The 14,733-nt window shown below is 37.6% G+C and overlaps 1 protein-coding gene across 2 annotated transcripts in view; it reads left to right on the top strand.

The window, feature by feature from the left end:
- Positions 1–596: 596 nt before the first annotated feature.
- LOC131033989 (protein NETWORKED 1D) overlaps positions 597–14,733 on the top strand; it is a 28,758-nt gene continuing 14,621 nt past the window's right edge. Inside the window, exons 1-2 of one of the 2 annotated variants that reach the window (XM_057965311.2) lie at positions 597–823; positions 2,181–2,474. In XM_057965311.2, the coding sequence (XP_057821294.2) occupies positions 2,381–2,474 (94 nt within the window). In that variant the 5' untranslated portion in view covers positions 597–823; positions 2,181–2,380. Of the gene's footprint in view, positions 824–2,175; positions 2,475–14,733 lie in introns of both variants that reach the window. The other variant, XM_057965310.2, reaches the window with a different exon arrangement.

The raw sequence follows: 14,733 nt of genomic DNA, 5'->3' as shown, positions 1-14,733 counted from the left end.
TTGAGAAAATAATTTATCTTGAAAATACTTAGATTACCATAAAACTGACTTTTATTGATTTTTTATATATTTTGCTGTTAATGCAATTTATTCTTCTTCCAATAAAAAAATCACTTTATCTAAGTACATTTAGATGCTTCTAAGATGTGACATCTGCTTCAACTTGCCCTTAAAATATTAGCCCTTTCCCTTGGTCCTTTTTATCTCACGGTCTTTCCAATTCCCATTGCCTTATCATTTAGCTATCGCCTAGTATTCCCGCCATAATCAATCCAACCTAATGGGCCTACACAGTACATCCACCCACAAATTAGTCAGTGTCAGTGCAGGTAATTGTTAGGGAAATTTCCAAGTCAAGCCACAGGTTTACCAAACGGCACTAATTTAACTCAAATTCTTTCCTTGATTCCCAAGCCAACAAGTGAAAATGAGGGGTAAATGGAGCTTTCTATTGGTGGGCAATGTTAAGCTGTATGAAACAGACAAATTAGCCAAATCCTCAAGTCCTATGCACGGCCCATCATGGTGTTGTTGGAGTGGTGAAATCCACCTAATCGGACATCATCATTGCCATTATTATAATATTGTAAGTAACTGCATGCACCCATGGTGTAGCAGCTTTTTTTTCTTTTTTCTTTTTACTCTGCAACGCTGAATAGCAGGTGGGTGGTACAGAGACTATCAAACAATTCTTTCAACTAACACTAATAATACACACACACACTCACCGAAGATACCTAGCGTACCAGTAGAACATGGATTTGCAGAGCCAAAGTTTTGATGGTGGAGGAGAAGGAATCAATGGATGTTTCACATGTTCAAGGTTGAGTAAACTAACTGCATTTTACTTGAATCGTTGGTATTGTTATTGGTTTTTGACATGATTCCAATTTGGATGGTTTATAATCAAGGGCTTCGGATTTTGTGGGGTCTGAAACAAAATGGGTTTTTGTGTAGATGATCATACAAGAAAACTAACTCCCTTGGCCTTGTTATTGGTTTGTGACATAACTCTAACTTGGATGGTTTGCAAACAAGGAATTTAAACATTAATGAATCTGAGACAAGTGGGCGCTTGTGTAGTTGATCATATGATTCAGTATCTGTGATCTATGCGTGAATACTTTTTCTGTTTCATCGATTCTTCAGATGCTAATAGTAATTGCTAAAATGAAGTTGTTTGTTGCAGAGAGGTCATGGAAGGGTGGGTAACATAGATTTGGCCATTTCTTTTCTTATTTTTTTTGTATAGGTTATGGTAATTAGTTAATAGAAACTTTAGCTGAACTGCTGAGTTGTGTCTGTGTGCTTTTTATGTCTCGCTCTGTGGGTACTCATAAAATTTGAACTATGTTTAGGTGGATATCATTAGTTTCTGTCTTATTTGATGTTGTGTAGGTAGCTAGTTTTTCTATTTGTGCTTTCTGTGTTTTTTCGTGGGTACTCGAAGCATTCAAGATTGTTCCGCACTTGTCATATAGGTGCTGTGCAAAGGCCTAGGTGTGCATGGTGTATGTGTAAAATCATATAATAATATTGTCGAAACGGCCTAAGCCTTTCGATTGGTTGAAGATAGTTGGGGAATTAACGCTTGATTTCTCTGCAAGTCACATGTTTTAGTCTAGTGGCGTGAGGGCAAAAACAATGATGAATACCAGTGTATTGAATTATAAAACAGGAAATAAAAGCGCTGTTCTATCTCTTCTTCCTTTTCCAAATGCAGAGTTATGTAGCATATACATGTGCAGAGGGCCTCTGCAGCAATTTCCATCTATGTAATTTTATCAGCCAGTTTTTACATAGATTTCTTTGCAATCATGAGTGTGTTTTTAGAGCCTTATTTCAGTTAGCCTGTTGCAAGCCCCTCACATTTTGTATCATAAACATGTGCAAAGGTGCTTCTCAAGCAATATACATCTATCTACATTCAACAGCTAGTTTTAATACACATTTCATTTAAATGATGTGAGTGTTTTTAAGGCCCTTATTTCAGTCGGCCTTTTGCAGATCCCACATAAATAATAGAGGTGCCGTTTAAGCAATATACATCTATCTACTATTATCAGTCAGTTTTTACTTAAATTTCTTTGCGATGTCCGAAGTGTTATTGGAGCCCTTATTTCAGTTGTACTGTTGCAAACCCCACATGTATGACTTTTTGTTTTTCATTTGCAGTGCAGGTGCTCTTCGTTATTTTCTAAATGAATGGAGTTTTGCAACAACAATTTGCGGGAACTGTACCAAGTAAATTTGTTAACAGTAATGTACTATCAAGGCCTGGTGCTTTATTATTAACTCCAGAAAAGGTTCAACTGAAGGGGGCTGAAAAAAGGTCTAGAAAAAACAGAAAATTGCAAACGGTGCCCCAATTAAACCAGCCATGTTTTCAGCTAAATCTACTCGTCGTTACTCTTGGTGGTGGGATAGCCACCTTAGCCCCAAAAATTCCAAATGGCTTCAAGAAAATCTGACAGGTATTTGCCCTTCTGCCTATATGTGATTTTTTATGGTGCATGTTATGAATAATCTCAAGAAAACTTTGGGAATGCAATATGATTTTTATGATTCACTTATGTTATATTGCTGAAGTAGGAATACTTTTGGGGTAAGAATTTCTGCTTCTATTATCTAGTTCCATTGTCATGCCTGGTAGATATCAAAACATTTCTCTATTTTTTATTGCAACAGTAATGCTGCTTTCGCAAGAGAATAAGTTGCATTCATAGTTTAGCATCCGTTAACAGTGTAGTCAATCACATGATTATTTCAATAAACATTATGCCTGTGGTTTGTAACTAGGTTTGTGCTACATTGCGATTCCTTATTTTCATAGTCATGGTATATTCCAAAAATTGATGTGCATCAAATCACGAAGGTCATATGGCAAATGAGGTGTGAAGTGGGAATTTTTCTAAAGAAAGGCACAGTACATGCCTGATGTTAGGAGATTTGAGGCTGCAACTCATGACTATTTGGTGATGGTCATGGTCTTTGATAAGTTTCACCCAATCAAGCTGTCTTTTGCATTTTATGTTTGCCTACTATGATCTACACAGAAAAAGGATAACAGACTAACAAATGGATTAGTACAATTCGAAGAGTCCAAAAATCTTAATAAATAATTAGGGAAGTATGTGTTATATTGACCAGCTCATTTGGTCCAGTGTTAAGGGGGAGCCATTGCCATGGCCCATATTGATGACCTGGGTTCAAGTCCTGCTGGGCACTCTCCCTGTGTGAAAGTGTCTGCAATAAATTAGGCTTTGCAGACTAAGTCCCAAGCAAATCTTGGCGGAAAAGAAACCTTTTGGATGTGGCATCTAAGCTAAAAAGGTTCTCTAAGCAGCAGGCCTTGCTGACGAGACTGGGCTCAATCTCAGGCAAATCTTGGCGGAAAAGAAACCTTTTGGATGTGGCATCTAAGCTAAAAAGGTTCTCTAAGCAGCAGGCCTTGCTGACGAGACTGGGCTCAATCTCAGGCAAAATTTCGCAGAAGAAAAAACCCTTGGATGCAGCATCAGCAAAAAGGTGATCTGAGTGGCTATTGTAAAGCAGGCATTGCTGATGAGGATGGTCGCAAATCCCAGGAAAATTTTGGCAGAAGAAAAACTCTTGGATGTGTTCCTAAGCCAAAAAAGCATATTTAATTAAGGCTGGTGATGCATTCCTTGCATTTATCTGGTGATGGGTGAGGGTTAAAATTTATCTACCCAGAATAAAGTTGACCCAGCTTTGACCCAGCTTATCAAAGGTCTGTTAGCAGTTATAGTCAATGAGTAGTGCTGTAATGTTGGTAGAAAATTAAAGAGGCCAGTAGAGGGTGATGTCTTTGGTATCATGTTTTTCTTTGGCTTACAGGATGTTTTAAAGCAACGAATTCAGCAGGCCTTCTCAAACAAGAGAAGAACTGGCTGAATCTATATAGTGGTAGCCAAAATCTTCTTTCTCAGGGAAGCAGCTAATCTTCACACAAAACAACACTCCGTACAGCTTTTAAAATCCGCAAAACACAACGGATTTTTGCGAAATTTTCAGGAGTGAAATCATCATGCTCTGCATCTCCACTGCTGTTAAACCACAAAAAATCCGACAAAAAAACGCTGTGTTTTGCACATCTGAAAGATTTTTTGGAGTGCCATTTTGTGTGGAGATTAACCTGTACCTGCGAGTATTGGTATTTGTATATATTTTCGTCCAAATGAATCTTTAAAGTTGTCATCTTCATATTTTTTGGCTTTTGCAAGTTATTTTTGAGTGTTTTGAAATAATCACTTTTTTGTTTGTTTGTCTTTGATCTGGTTGAGATAGAACAATCTTCCCCGAGCGCAACAGGATCATTTCAGCCATATTCATGGGCTTAATTCTACTATTCCCAACTCTTGAACTTTTATATTTTTCATCTAGTGTTGTCATATGGAAATCTTTTGCATATGGCATGACACAATTCTGGCAAAGTAAATTTGCAAAAGTAACTTTATGAAATGTTGATTGGAGTCAAAACCTCTGACCTCAAATGATTAAATCATTGGGATCTCATTGTGAAGATCCATTTTCAAATTCCCAGAGACATAGTGACATCTAAGTTGATTCTGTTGATTAAGTTGATCAGGTTAATTACCACATCCATGTCTATGTGTGATGTACCCCAATGGATGAGACCGGGTACAAGTCCTGGGTGAAATTGTTGCAAGAGATACCTTTGAATTGTGACATCCAAGCTAAAGATTTCCCTGCAAGGGGAATTTACCAATCAAAATAAGAAAAAATGGAGACTTGCAAAATACATGTGGGAAAATTGTTGTGATTGTACTTGATTATTTTGGTTTTCCCAAGAGACAAAATTTTTTGCAGAATTTGACAGCTTGTAAGTATTACCTCAGTGATACATTTCATTTAATGGGCAACAAATGCGAGCAGCTCAAGCTTCTGTTTTTTGGGCTACTTCAATAAGATAAGCTACTGTATCCAAACTTTGCTTCTCTTCCATGAGCAAAAAAGTGTATTAAACTAATTAATGCTAGAATTCCTTACAAACAATCAAACCGAAGGCCTTACAATTGAATAAAATTATTTTTTCTTTTATGGCATAGAGATGTACCATAAATATTACAAACCATAGAATCTTGAACAACTATACCTTGTATAGGCTTTTAGGATAGTATTTTCCTATCGGTTTCTGCTAAAAAAGAACACAATGAGTAAATAAGTGTTTACTGCGTAGTAAGGAGATTTCAAATCTTTGTAATTATTATGACTTTTATGGGCATATGAAAATGCTGTTCCTCACAAGATGTAAGGAGATGCATCAACCAACCAATTTATGAATGGGCCTGTACGTGTGCTCATAGGGAGTGATACTTATAATCGGTCACAAACTTTCGTTATGGGAGCTTTAGGAGGTGGCCCTATTTTACTTGGTCCCTATAATGTTCCATTGTGTACGGTCACCTGCATTCCCAAAGGGAATAATGACTCGCTTCATGCCTCAACTACCCCTTAACCCTCCTTGGGCAGAGGACAGCTTATCTTTGTGCCTCAAGGCCTCTAAATTAAGGGTAAAGTTGTCTCAATATGCAAAAATTTTGGTCTCTCAAATCAGTTGACAAGAATTGTAATTTTTTCTGTGTGGCTTATGATCCCTATACATCACCACCATACATGATTAAAGAAAATACAATAGTGTAAGCATGGGCTATCTTTATGGAAAGCAAATAAGTGTTGCTGTGGACTTCAATAATTATTTATTGTAAGGGGTTCACTTGTATGATAGTAAGCCAGGTTCGAATCTGCACCCCACAAAAAGGAGACCCATAATCTATTCAGTGAACATGATATAGAGGTAGTGTGCTACTAAAATATTGATAAAATAGGTTGGTGAATGGGGTACATTCATAAGTGTGCTATCCAGGTTCAACCCCACCCCAGAGGGGTCAACAATCTTGATTCCTCACTGCATTTAGATGACTCAGTCTCAGTTTCAAACCTTGAGTTAAAAACTATTAGTCTCGGTAAATGAGGTTAAGGTGTATTTAAAATTGGGTGCTTTTTAAAGTTTTGCTATATAGGTTAAAAAGGTTGTATATAGTCTCTATATTGGATATTGGGCAAAAAATATTAAAACATGGGTAAATGAGGCTATGCAGTATTTGCAACGGGGTACATTCTTAAGTTTGCTATGAAGATTCGAGCTCACATGGGGGTAAGGTGGCCCACGGTTTCACTTCCACATTGCACGGGGGCATTCCTCAGTCTGAGTTGAACTTTGAGAAAAAAAATGAATTTATTCAATGCCAATAATAATGCAAGCAAGGTGACTTCTGCATTTTCTATCTTTTCATTATGTCTGTGTCAAGTCCATACTCCATAGGTTGCTAATTGTTGCCTTTTTAATTATCCTCCTATTGTATCCCTGTCTGTTAGTGTTTGTCTATTTATGTATTCACTTTCTACAGGTGTGTTTGTTTGCCTCTGTTTATGAATCTGATATCATCTTTGTCTTTAGTCACATTTACGAGTCTATGCGTATGTCCGTTTCTTTCAAGTGAATTTTGGAATTGTGTTGAATATATTGAAAATCATGTAGATATATACAAACTTTAAATTGTCAGAGTTGAGGAAGATGCGGAAGGTAGTATGAATATATTACCATAACCCGTTTTCACAACTATGGGCCATTGGGTGTACAAGTTGCTCTATATCTTTCTTGTACTTGTTTTGCCCCTAATCAATATATACACTTTTTGTTAGCCCAAATTTGTATTACTAATTGTGTGGAAACATGTCTTAAAGCACTTAATTAATCGTATAACTATAAATTATAAAGCAAGTCTGATTATCCAAGCTGAGATGATCTGAATAGGAAAAATGCACCTTAAATAACCTAGAAGCTTTCTTTTAATCACTTCACGGAGTCTTAAGTGCTGGTATTAATGACAATAAATCTGCACTGTAATAGATCTAATTCTCAATGTTAATTTTCAGTTTGTGTGCTATGGATGAGAGAAAATGATGCGGATTTGTGTTTTAAGTATTCTTTGAGGTTTTAAGGATTCTGATCTTTTAATCTTTTCAAGGGCTGGTTCGGTGAGTGTGTGGGTAGGTTATGTTGAGTTAGTTTAGATTTAGAAGAAATATTGTAAAGTCTGTATGTATTCCATTAGAAATTTGCTGCCCAGCCTGGAACATTTGTGCTATGGATGAGAGAAAATGATGCGTATTTGTGTTTTAAGTATTCTTTGATGTTTTAAGGATTCTGATCTTTTAATCTTTTCAAGGGCTGGTTCGGTGAGTGTGTGGGTAGGTTATGTTGAGTTAGTTTAGATTTAGAAGAAATATTGTAAAGTCTGTATGTATTCCATAAGAAATTTGCTGCCCAGCCTGGAACATTTATTGAAGATTAAGAATTAGGAACTGTTCCTGACATGTTGGAAACATTTGAGGCTGATTTCTAAAACTTTAGATAGAGTCTCTTTACATCCTGGAGACTTGAAGAGACTTGAACAGTTTCAGAATTCTGAAAATTGTTTCATAGATTCATAGATGAGTATGTGTATGTGTACCGTTTTAATGTTACACCAAGTTTTTAGGATGGGAATGGGGGGATGCATTTTTGAAATGAATTTTTTGGGAAGCCATTTTTAGGCGATGATGTGACAACTGGTTAAAAAAAGGGAAAATTAAAAAAAATAAGAAATTTCAAATTTTCATATGATATAATTCATAAGACATCATTCATATACATTATAGAACCTTAAGACAAACACTAGAGTTGAATTGATATTTCACATGTGAGTCGAAAAACAAATTAACAAATTTTAATTGCTTTCATTGTCAATGTGCATATTATATAAATTTTTTAACAAAATGCCCAAAGGCTGCAAGTTTCAATTACAAAATGATAAAAGCATAGAAAATATGCCAATACTCCTAATTAACAATTGTGAGATTTTGCCAAGATCAAGTACAAAATAGAGAGACAAAATATAGGACAACAATAAACTGTATTTTCATCAATAGATAAATGATGAATTGTTCAATAGTTGTTACATACAATGAATATGAGTCTGCTTATATAGGCAAGGCTATATGGATATGTGAGCACACAAACATGACATGTGGCTCAATAAGAAACAAGGGTTGGTAGGAAGTAGGTGTGGTAGGTAGGAGAAACAATAAAATATTCCACATGAGGTGGATCACCCACCGAAGGTGGAATTATCACTCCACAATAAGTGGATATGATAGAGTAGTAACAAGATCACATCATAAAAGGTGGAAATTCTCCTACACACACTATCCCAATGTGGCACAAACACCCAAGTGTCTCATACCCAAACTACTATGAAATGCATTATCCTAAGTAAACTTAAGTAAGGTGTAATAACATCCAACATGAATAATTAATTACTACAACACCCCTCCTTAAGTGCAACTTAGGGGAATGCACTTAAGTCTACAATGCAACTAAGCAATGCAAGATGGGTCCTGGTGACGAGGCCATATTAGGTACCCATGTACAAATGCAAATGCAAAGAAAACCAAGGCAATGAAATCTTTCATAAAGCGGGGAAAGAGAGAAAAACCCAATGGGAAAAAACCCTCCCCCAAAAGAGAGATGAAAACTATACAAGAGAACTCTCATAGAAGTGTGTGAGGAATAAAACCCTATGTGAGGAAAAAGTCCCCCCATATGAGAGAAGAAGAGAAGCTAGGTAGCCCCCCCTCAATGTAGAATCTGCACCAATGGTAGAAGCTTGAAAATGAATGAAGAAACTGCTCCATGAACGTCGAATAACATTTCTCCCCTTGGGAAGAAACAAAACCAAAGGTGTATCCATGAAGTCTCCCCAATCATGAAGGGAAGATGGAGAAAAAAAACTCATGATGAATGAAGTCCCTGAAAATTGCTCAAGTCTCCCCATGTCGATGTTGGAAGATACCCCCTCCAAAGGTGGTGAACTGCTCCACATTGCTGAAAAAGGCACTCCAAGATCTAGTGGAGATGAATGTAGAACAATATCCAAAGACTCACATGTCTCCTTTAAGCATAAAGAGACCTCCTCCAACTGCTGTACATAAGAATCTACAATCATGTCAACCTCGAAAGAATGATCATGTAGAGAATGAACAAGAGGGTCAGAGTGTTCCCTCGCAACAATCGAAGAAGGACCATCTCCATCAAAGAGAAGATGAATGTCATCAATGATGTCTCCCAAATCTGCAATGTAGGATTCCACAAACCAACCTGCAATATTTGTCAAGTAGTCATCCCAATGAACTGAAGCTGGAAGACAAGATATATCCTAGTGCACTGAATCACAAGAAGGCAAAACTGCCACACTATCCACATCATCAAGTGCAATAGGTGATGTGATATCAATAGAAGGAGAAGAAATACAAGGCTCAAGAACGGGGTCACATGTGAGAATTCCGAAGTTCAAGTACCCAAAGTTCTCCTCAAAATCTAAATCATCATATGTAGAATCATCATGTGAAGAATCATCATATGTAAAATCATCCTCATCAACAAAATCTGAAAATGAGTATAACCGAGATGCATGATCAACCACCCTAGTTGCAATGATAGCTCTAGTCTCCAAGTCTCTAATGAAAACTGACTTAGGTGTGAACTCCACAAATCTCTTATTTGCCCCATGTAAGATTTGATAGATGGAAAGGAGATTGTTTGTCAAATGGGGTACACACAACACATCATTGAAGGAGTTATCCCCAATGGCAATAGATCCTTTCCCAATCACATCCATGTCTGTATGATTGCCCATCAAAATCTGCGGCATGGTGCAAGGCTCAAATGCAGAAAACATAGATTGCGAAGAAGCCATATGATGAGAAGCCCCTGAATCTAGAAGCCGTCTCCTTGAATCATGACTTGTAGTAGCACAAAGAGCTTTTCCTTTTTCTTGTCCAAAAAGAGTGAGTTTTCCCACCTGTAGAAACCATGAATGCTTGCCCTTTCCCTTTTGAATGAGAGGAAGTGGAAGTTGATGAATCTTCCCTTTTGTAGGCATTAGGCAAATCAATGTTGTGCTTTTTGAGTATGTGTGTGAGCTCATCAATCTTCTTAGAATGGCAATGACGCTCCTCATGACCAACCTTTTTACAATAGGCACAAGTAGGTCTCTCCCTCTTTGGTGAATTGTCCCTCTTGGAAGAGGATGAATCTCCTTGTGGTGGAGAAGGTGGTGCTTTGTACTTAGGCTTTGATTGCCATTTCTTCTTGTTTGTGTTGTCCTTTCCTTGATTTCCTTTGTTCCCTTGATTTGCCACTAATGCTTGAGACTTAGAAGTCTTAAGAATGCCCATGCTTATCAACTTAGTTTGTTCCATCATCAACATTTCGGCGAAAGCATCAAATGTAGGCATTGTGTAGCTTGAACCCATTGTCATCCTATGGGTTTGGAAACTAGAAACAAATGCTGCATATTCTTGTGGAAGCTTGCCCATCAAATAGAAGATCAATTGAGTATCCTTCTTATCAATGCCACAATCCTTGAGTTGTGCCCTCAACTCTTTTGCCTTAGTAACATAATCTTCTATAGTATCAAAGTTCTTGGGATCTAACATGGTGAGATCACTATCAATTTGATAACCCCTAATTTCATCAACTTGACCATACAAGTCTTGAAACTTTTGCCAAGCATCCTTAATTAAGGTACATTTTTCAATATGAAAGATGAGATCCTTTGATACATACTTTCTTAAGGTACCAATTGCCATGATATTTTTAGTGAGCCAATCCAAGTGAGCAACGGGATCAGCCTTAGGATCAGCGGGAGCAACAATAGTTCCATCAATGTAATGAGCTAGTCCTTTTTCCATAAGTTATCTCCATGCATCAATTTTCCAAGTAGCATAATTATGAGGATTTAAGAGAGGAAACTTAGGAGAACCCATAGCAGTAAAAAGGAAGGAACACGAGCACGAAAGCGCGAGAGACACCCCCCCAAATTCACTCAATCAAAGTGGCCCCCCCCCAAAAAAAAATGATGATTTTGACACTTTATATGTAGTGTGTGTACAATAGGCCACTTGCAAACAATGGCAAGGTGGACTTCTGATTTTGTTTTACAATTGCCCCAATAGGCTGAGAACTACAATGCAAAAGACCAAAAAGATAGATCTATGCAATACAAGTGCCAAATTGGCCAAAAAAACCATATGCTGAAAGTACAATTTCCACTAAAAATCTATACAAACTCATAGTAGATTATGAAAGTAGAGGAAAAATTATACACTTTCAAAAAAACGACACCTGAAAAGGAGTTCGTATGAGCCCAAACGGACTCCCGAAAGTGGCAGAAATAGGGATTGGACAAATACAATCACCAAAAAATGAGATTTTTGAAAAATCTGTCCATCAAAATCAGAAAATAATTCCACCACGAGAAAGTACACTAAAAAGTAGCCCATTTCATAAACAATTGCACCAAAAAAGGAGCAAAAATGAACAAGATATGGCCTTCCCAAGTTGAACTGCAAAATCAAAAAGCTTAACGGGAGGGGGCTGATAAATTTTTGAAAAAATGATGACGTTAGTGAAACACGAGGTTAAATTTGACGGCTGTCTAGCTGTCGCGAAAACTTCACCTCCCTTGTTGACTATGTGTTCGTACGGTACAGACTGTTGATGTGTCACAATCCGATTGGTAGAAAAAATGATGTGGCAGTACAGTGTCAAGCTGATGTGGCTGTACAGATGGTCTGTGTGGTGTACGAAATGTGATGTGTTCGCTGATTTGGCGACGACGTGATAGACATGTGTTGTGCTGACTATGTGTAGACTGCAAGTCACGACAAGTAAATAGGTGCCACGTGGCGTTGTGCCGGTCACGTTGCAGGGGTCGCCGGTGTACGGGGGCTTGATCGGCGGGAGACTGGCGCTAGAGGTTGGGTGCCAGCTGCGACGGTGACTGGGAAACTGTTGAGTGCTCGGCGGGAGCGACCGGTGAGTGATTGTCGGTCGTAGAATGAACACGCGTCGGGGGTCGGTACGAACCTTGCAGTACGCCCTGCAGAAAAGTGACAGAGGCAGGCTATGACACGTAAGGGGGGTGGTCAAGGGACCCCCCCGAAATTTATATATATATTTTGATTTTTTTTTTTTTGATATTAAAAAAGACTTTTAAAAAAGTGAGAAATATTTTTAAAAGAAATTGGAATTTAAAAATAAAAAAATATTTCGCAAAAAATATAATTTTTAAATTTTTTGTTTTTGAAAAAATTGTACCGTACACCCTAATAGGTTGAATTTTCCTCCAAGCCCCAAAGTTGACTTTCACCCAATATAGGTGAATTTATAGTCAAAATTCATGGAAACGGCCACTTGAACGTGATGGAGAGGTTGGATCTGGTCTAGGACGCTTCCAAAAGATGCTGCTTCTCAGATCTGCCTCTTGACGTCCTTCAACAATGCCTCTCAAAGACGAATCAATGACGCTTTAATGGTTATGATACCATGTGAGATTTTGCCAAGATCAAGAGCTCAATGAAAAGTACAAAATAGAGAGAGAAAATATAGGACAAGAATAAACTGCACTCCCATTAATGGATAAATGATGAATTGTTCAATAGTTGTTACATACAATGAATATGAGCCTGCTTATATAGGCAAGGCTATATGGATATGTGGGCACACAAACATGCCATGTGGCTCAATAAGAAACAAGGGTAGGTAGGAAATAGGTGTGGTAGATAGGAGAAACAATAAAATATTCCACATGAGGTGGATCACCCACCAAAGGTGGAATTATCACTCCACAATAAGTGGATATGATAGAATAGTAACAAGATCACACCATAAAAGGTGGAAATTCTCCTACACACACTATCCCAATGTGGCACAAACACCCAAGTGTCTCATACCCAAACTACAATGAAATGCATTATCCTAAGTAAACTTAAATAAGGTGTAATAACATCCAACATGAATAATTAATTACACCAACAACATCTACTAACACTTACCAAAATGGGTATTGGAGCTTGAGTCCAAGTCTAAGTCAATTCCACTATGAGGGGTTGCCTCATAGAGTCCCAATTGATCCCTCTTGTGGCTTCTCATTGATTTGTGTGTTGTCTTCTAGGTGAACGTCCCATCATAGAGCTAGGGTTTGTTGATCTTGAAGTGACAAGACACCATGCAAAGCTACCGACTTCTTTGTTCATTGAGAGGGAAACTTGTTCCTCTTGGAAAAGTGGATGAAGACATCTGTGGACCAATTCCTCTCTACAATAGAGGAATTAAGTTATTAACAACATATGAAAGGGGGCAAATGGAAAGAATCCTCAACTTAGGTGTATCCTTGTCATGCCATGTTCACCATCCAACATGGTCAGTTTGAGCTAAGGTTGCTCTACTGTCGCATCTGGTTTGTTGAATGTTACTAGTAAGGGCAAGCTATTGTGTGTGAAGCAAGGTTGACTCTTCACTTGAATACATCTTTCAAAGGGTCTTCATTAACCTTTACCTCTTCATCATTAGGAGTTAGTCTCCTAGCCTTTGGTGCATACCTTTTGGGATTTTGAGCAAAGGCTGCCATATGAAGCAAGGTGCTCATAGCGTTCTATTGCTACATCACAATGGGTTTAACATGCTACTCATATGATCCCAATTAGGATCTCTATCATAGATTGCTTGCTTCATCTGACCAAACATGTCAAATGTATCATAAATCTCTCCAAGGCTAGGATAGCCCGAATTGCCATATCTAATTATATATATACAATATATGAGATGAAGGAGCAATCATATCTGTAAACATAATTTAAGAGAGAATAAGATTATAAGACTTAAATGACAGTGTGAATGCTAATACAATACTGAATAATATTGTCAAGTTACAAATATAAACAATTTAACAATTTAATAAAAACTCAGAATTCTCATACGTTACAATGGTCCAATGGTTGGCATCAAGGATCTCTTGTTTCACAACCTTTCCTTCAGTAGTGTTTGCATTAGGCCATCCACCCTACTCTAGATCAATTAACATCAATTGTAGAGCCTCTTGCGCTTCAAGCATTTGGTTTAATATACTGAAGTAACCTATTTATGCAGCTTTTGTAGGATTGAGAAATTCCTTCCTCAAAAAAGTTAAGAAGAGAGCAAGTGAGGTGAGGTGGTTGCAAATGCATTTGAATATCTTTAGCTTCTAGACCACTTGCTTCACCCAATCTATCTTCCCTATGTCTTTCAATGCATGAACACAGCTTGGAGTCCCAAAGAGATGCCTGTAAGTAACCTCTACCTTCATGCCAACTAATTTGCACACATGCACTGAATTGGTGACCAATTATTTAACATTTGAGGCCCCAACCTCCTTTATGTTCTCTTGCAAAATTTGAAATTAGAAGTCTGCATTCTTACATTTCCTTGAACAATCAATAACTCTCAAGAAAAGAAGAGCCAATTGCACATGTGACTATGATGTTGATGAGTAGCTGATGTTTAATATTGGTCCACTCATCCATGACAATAGAGCAACCTGTCCTCATCCAAGTCTACCTCATGTCTTCCATCACTAAATTCACCTTAAAATTTGCACGCATGCACTGAATTGGTGACCAATTGTTTAACATTTGAGGCCCCAACCTCCTTTATGTTCTCTCTCAAAATTTGAAATTAGAAGTCTGCATTCTTACATTTCCTTGAACAATCAATCTCTTAAGAAAATAAGAGCAAATTGCACATGCGACTATGATGTTGATGAGTAG

Source organism: Cryptomeria japonica, chromosome 7, assembly GCF_030272615.1.
Source record: "Cryptomeria japonica chromosome 7, Sugi_1.0, whole genome shotgun sequence".
In the NCBI taxonomy this organism is placed as follows: domain Eukaryota; kingdom Viridiplantae; phylum Streptophyta; class Pinopsida; order Cupressales; family Cupressaceae; genus Cryptomeria; species Cryptomeria japonica.
The sequence above is the reverse complement of the archived record's forward strand: the minus strand, read 5'-3'. Positions and strand labels throughout refer to the sequence as shown.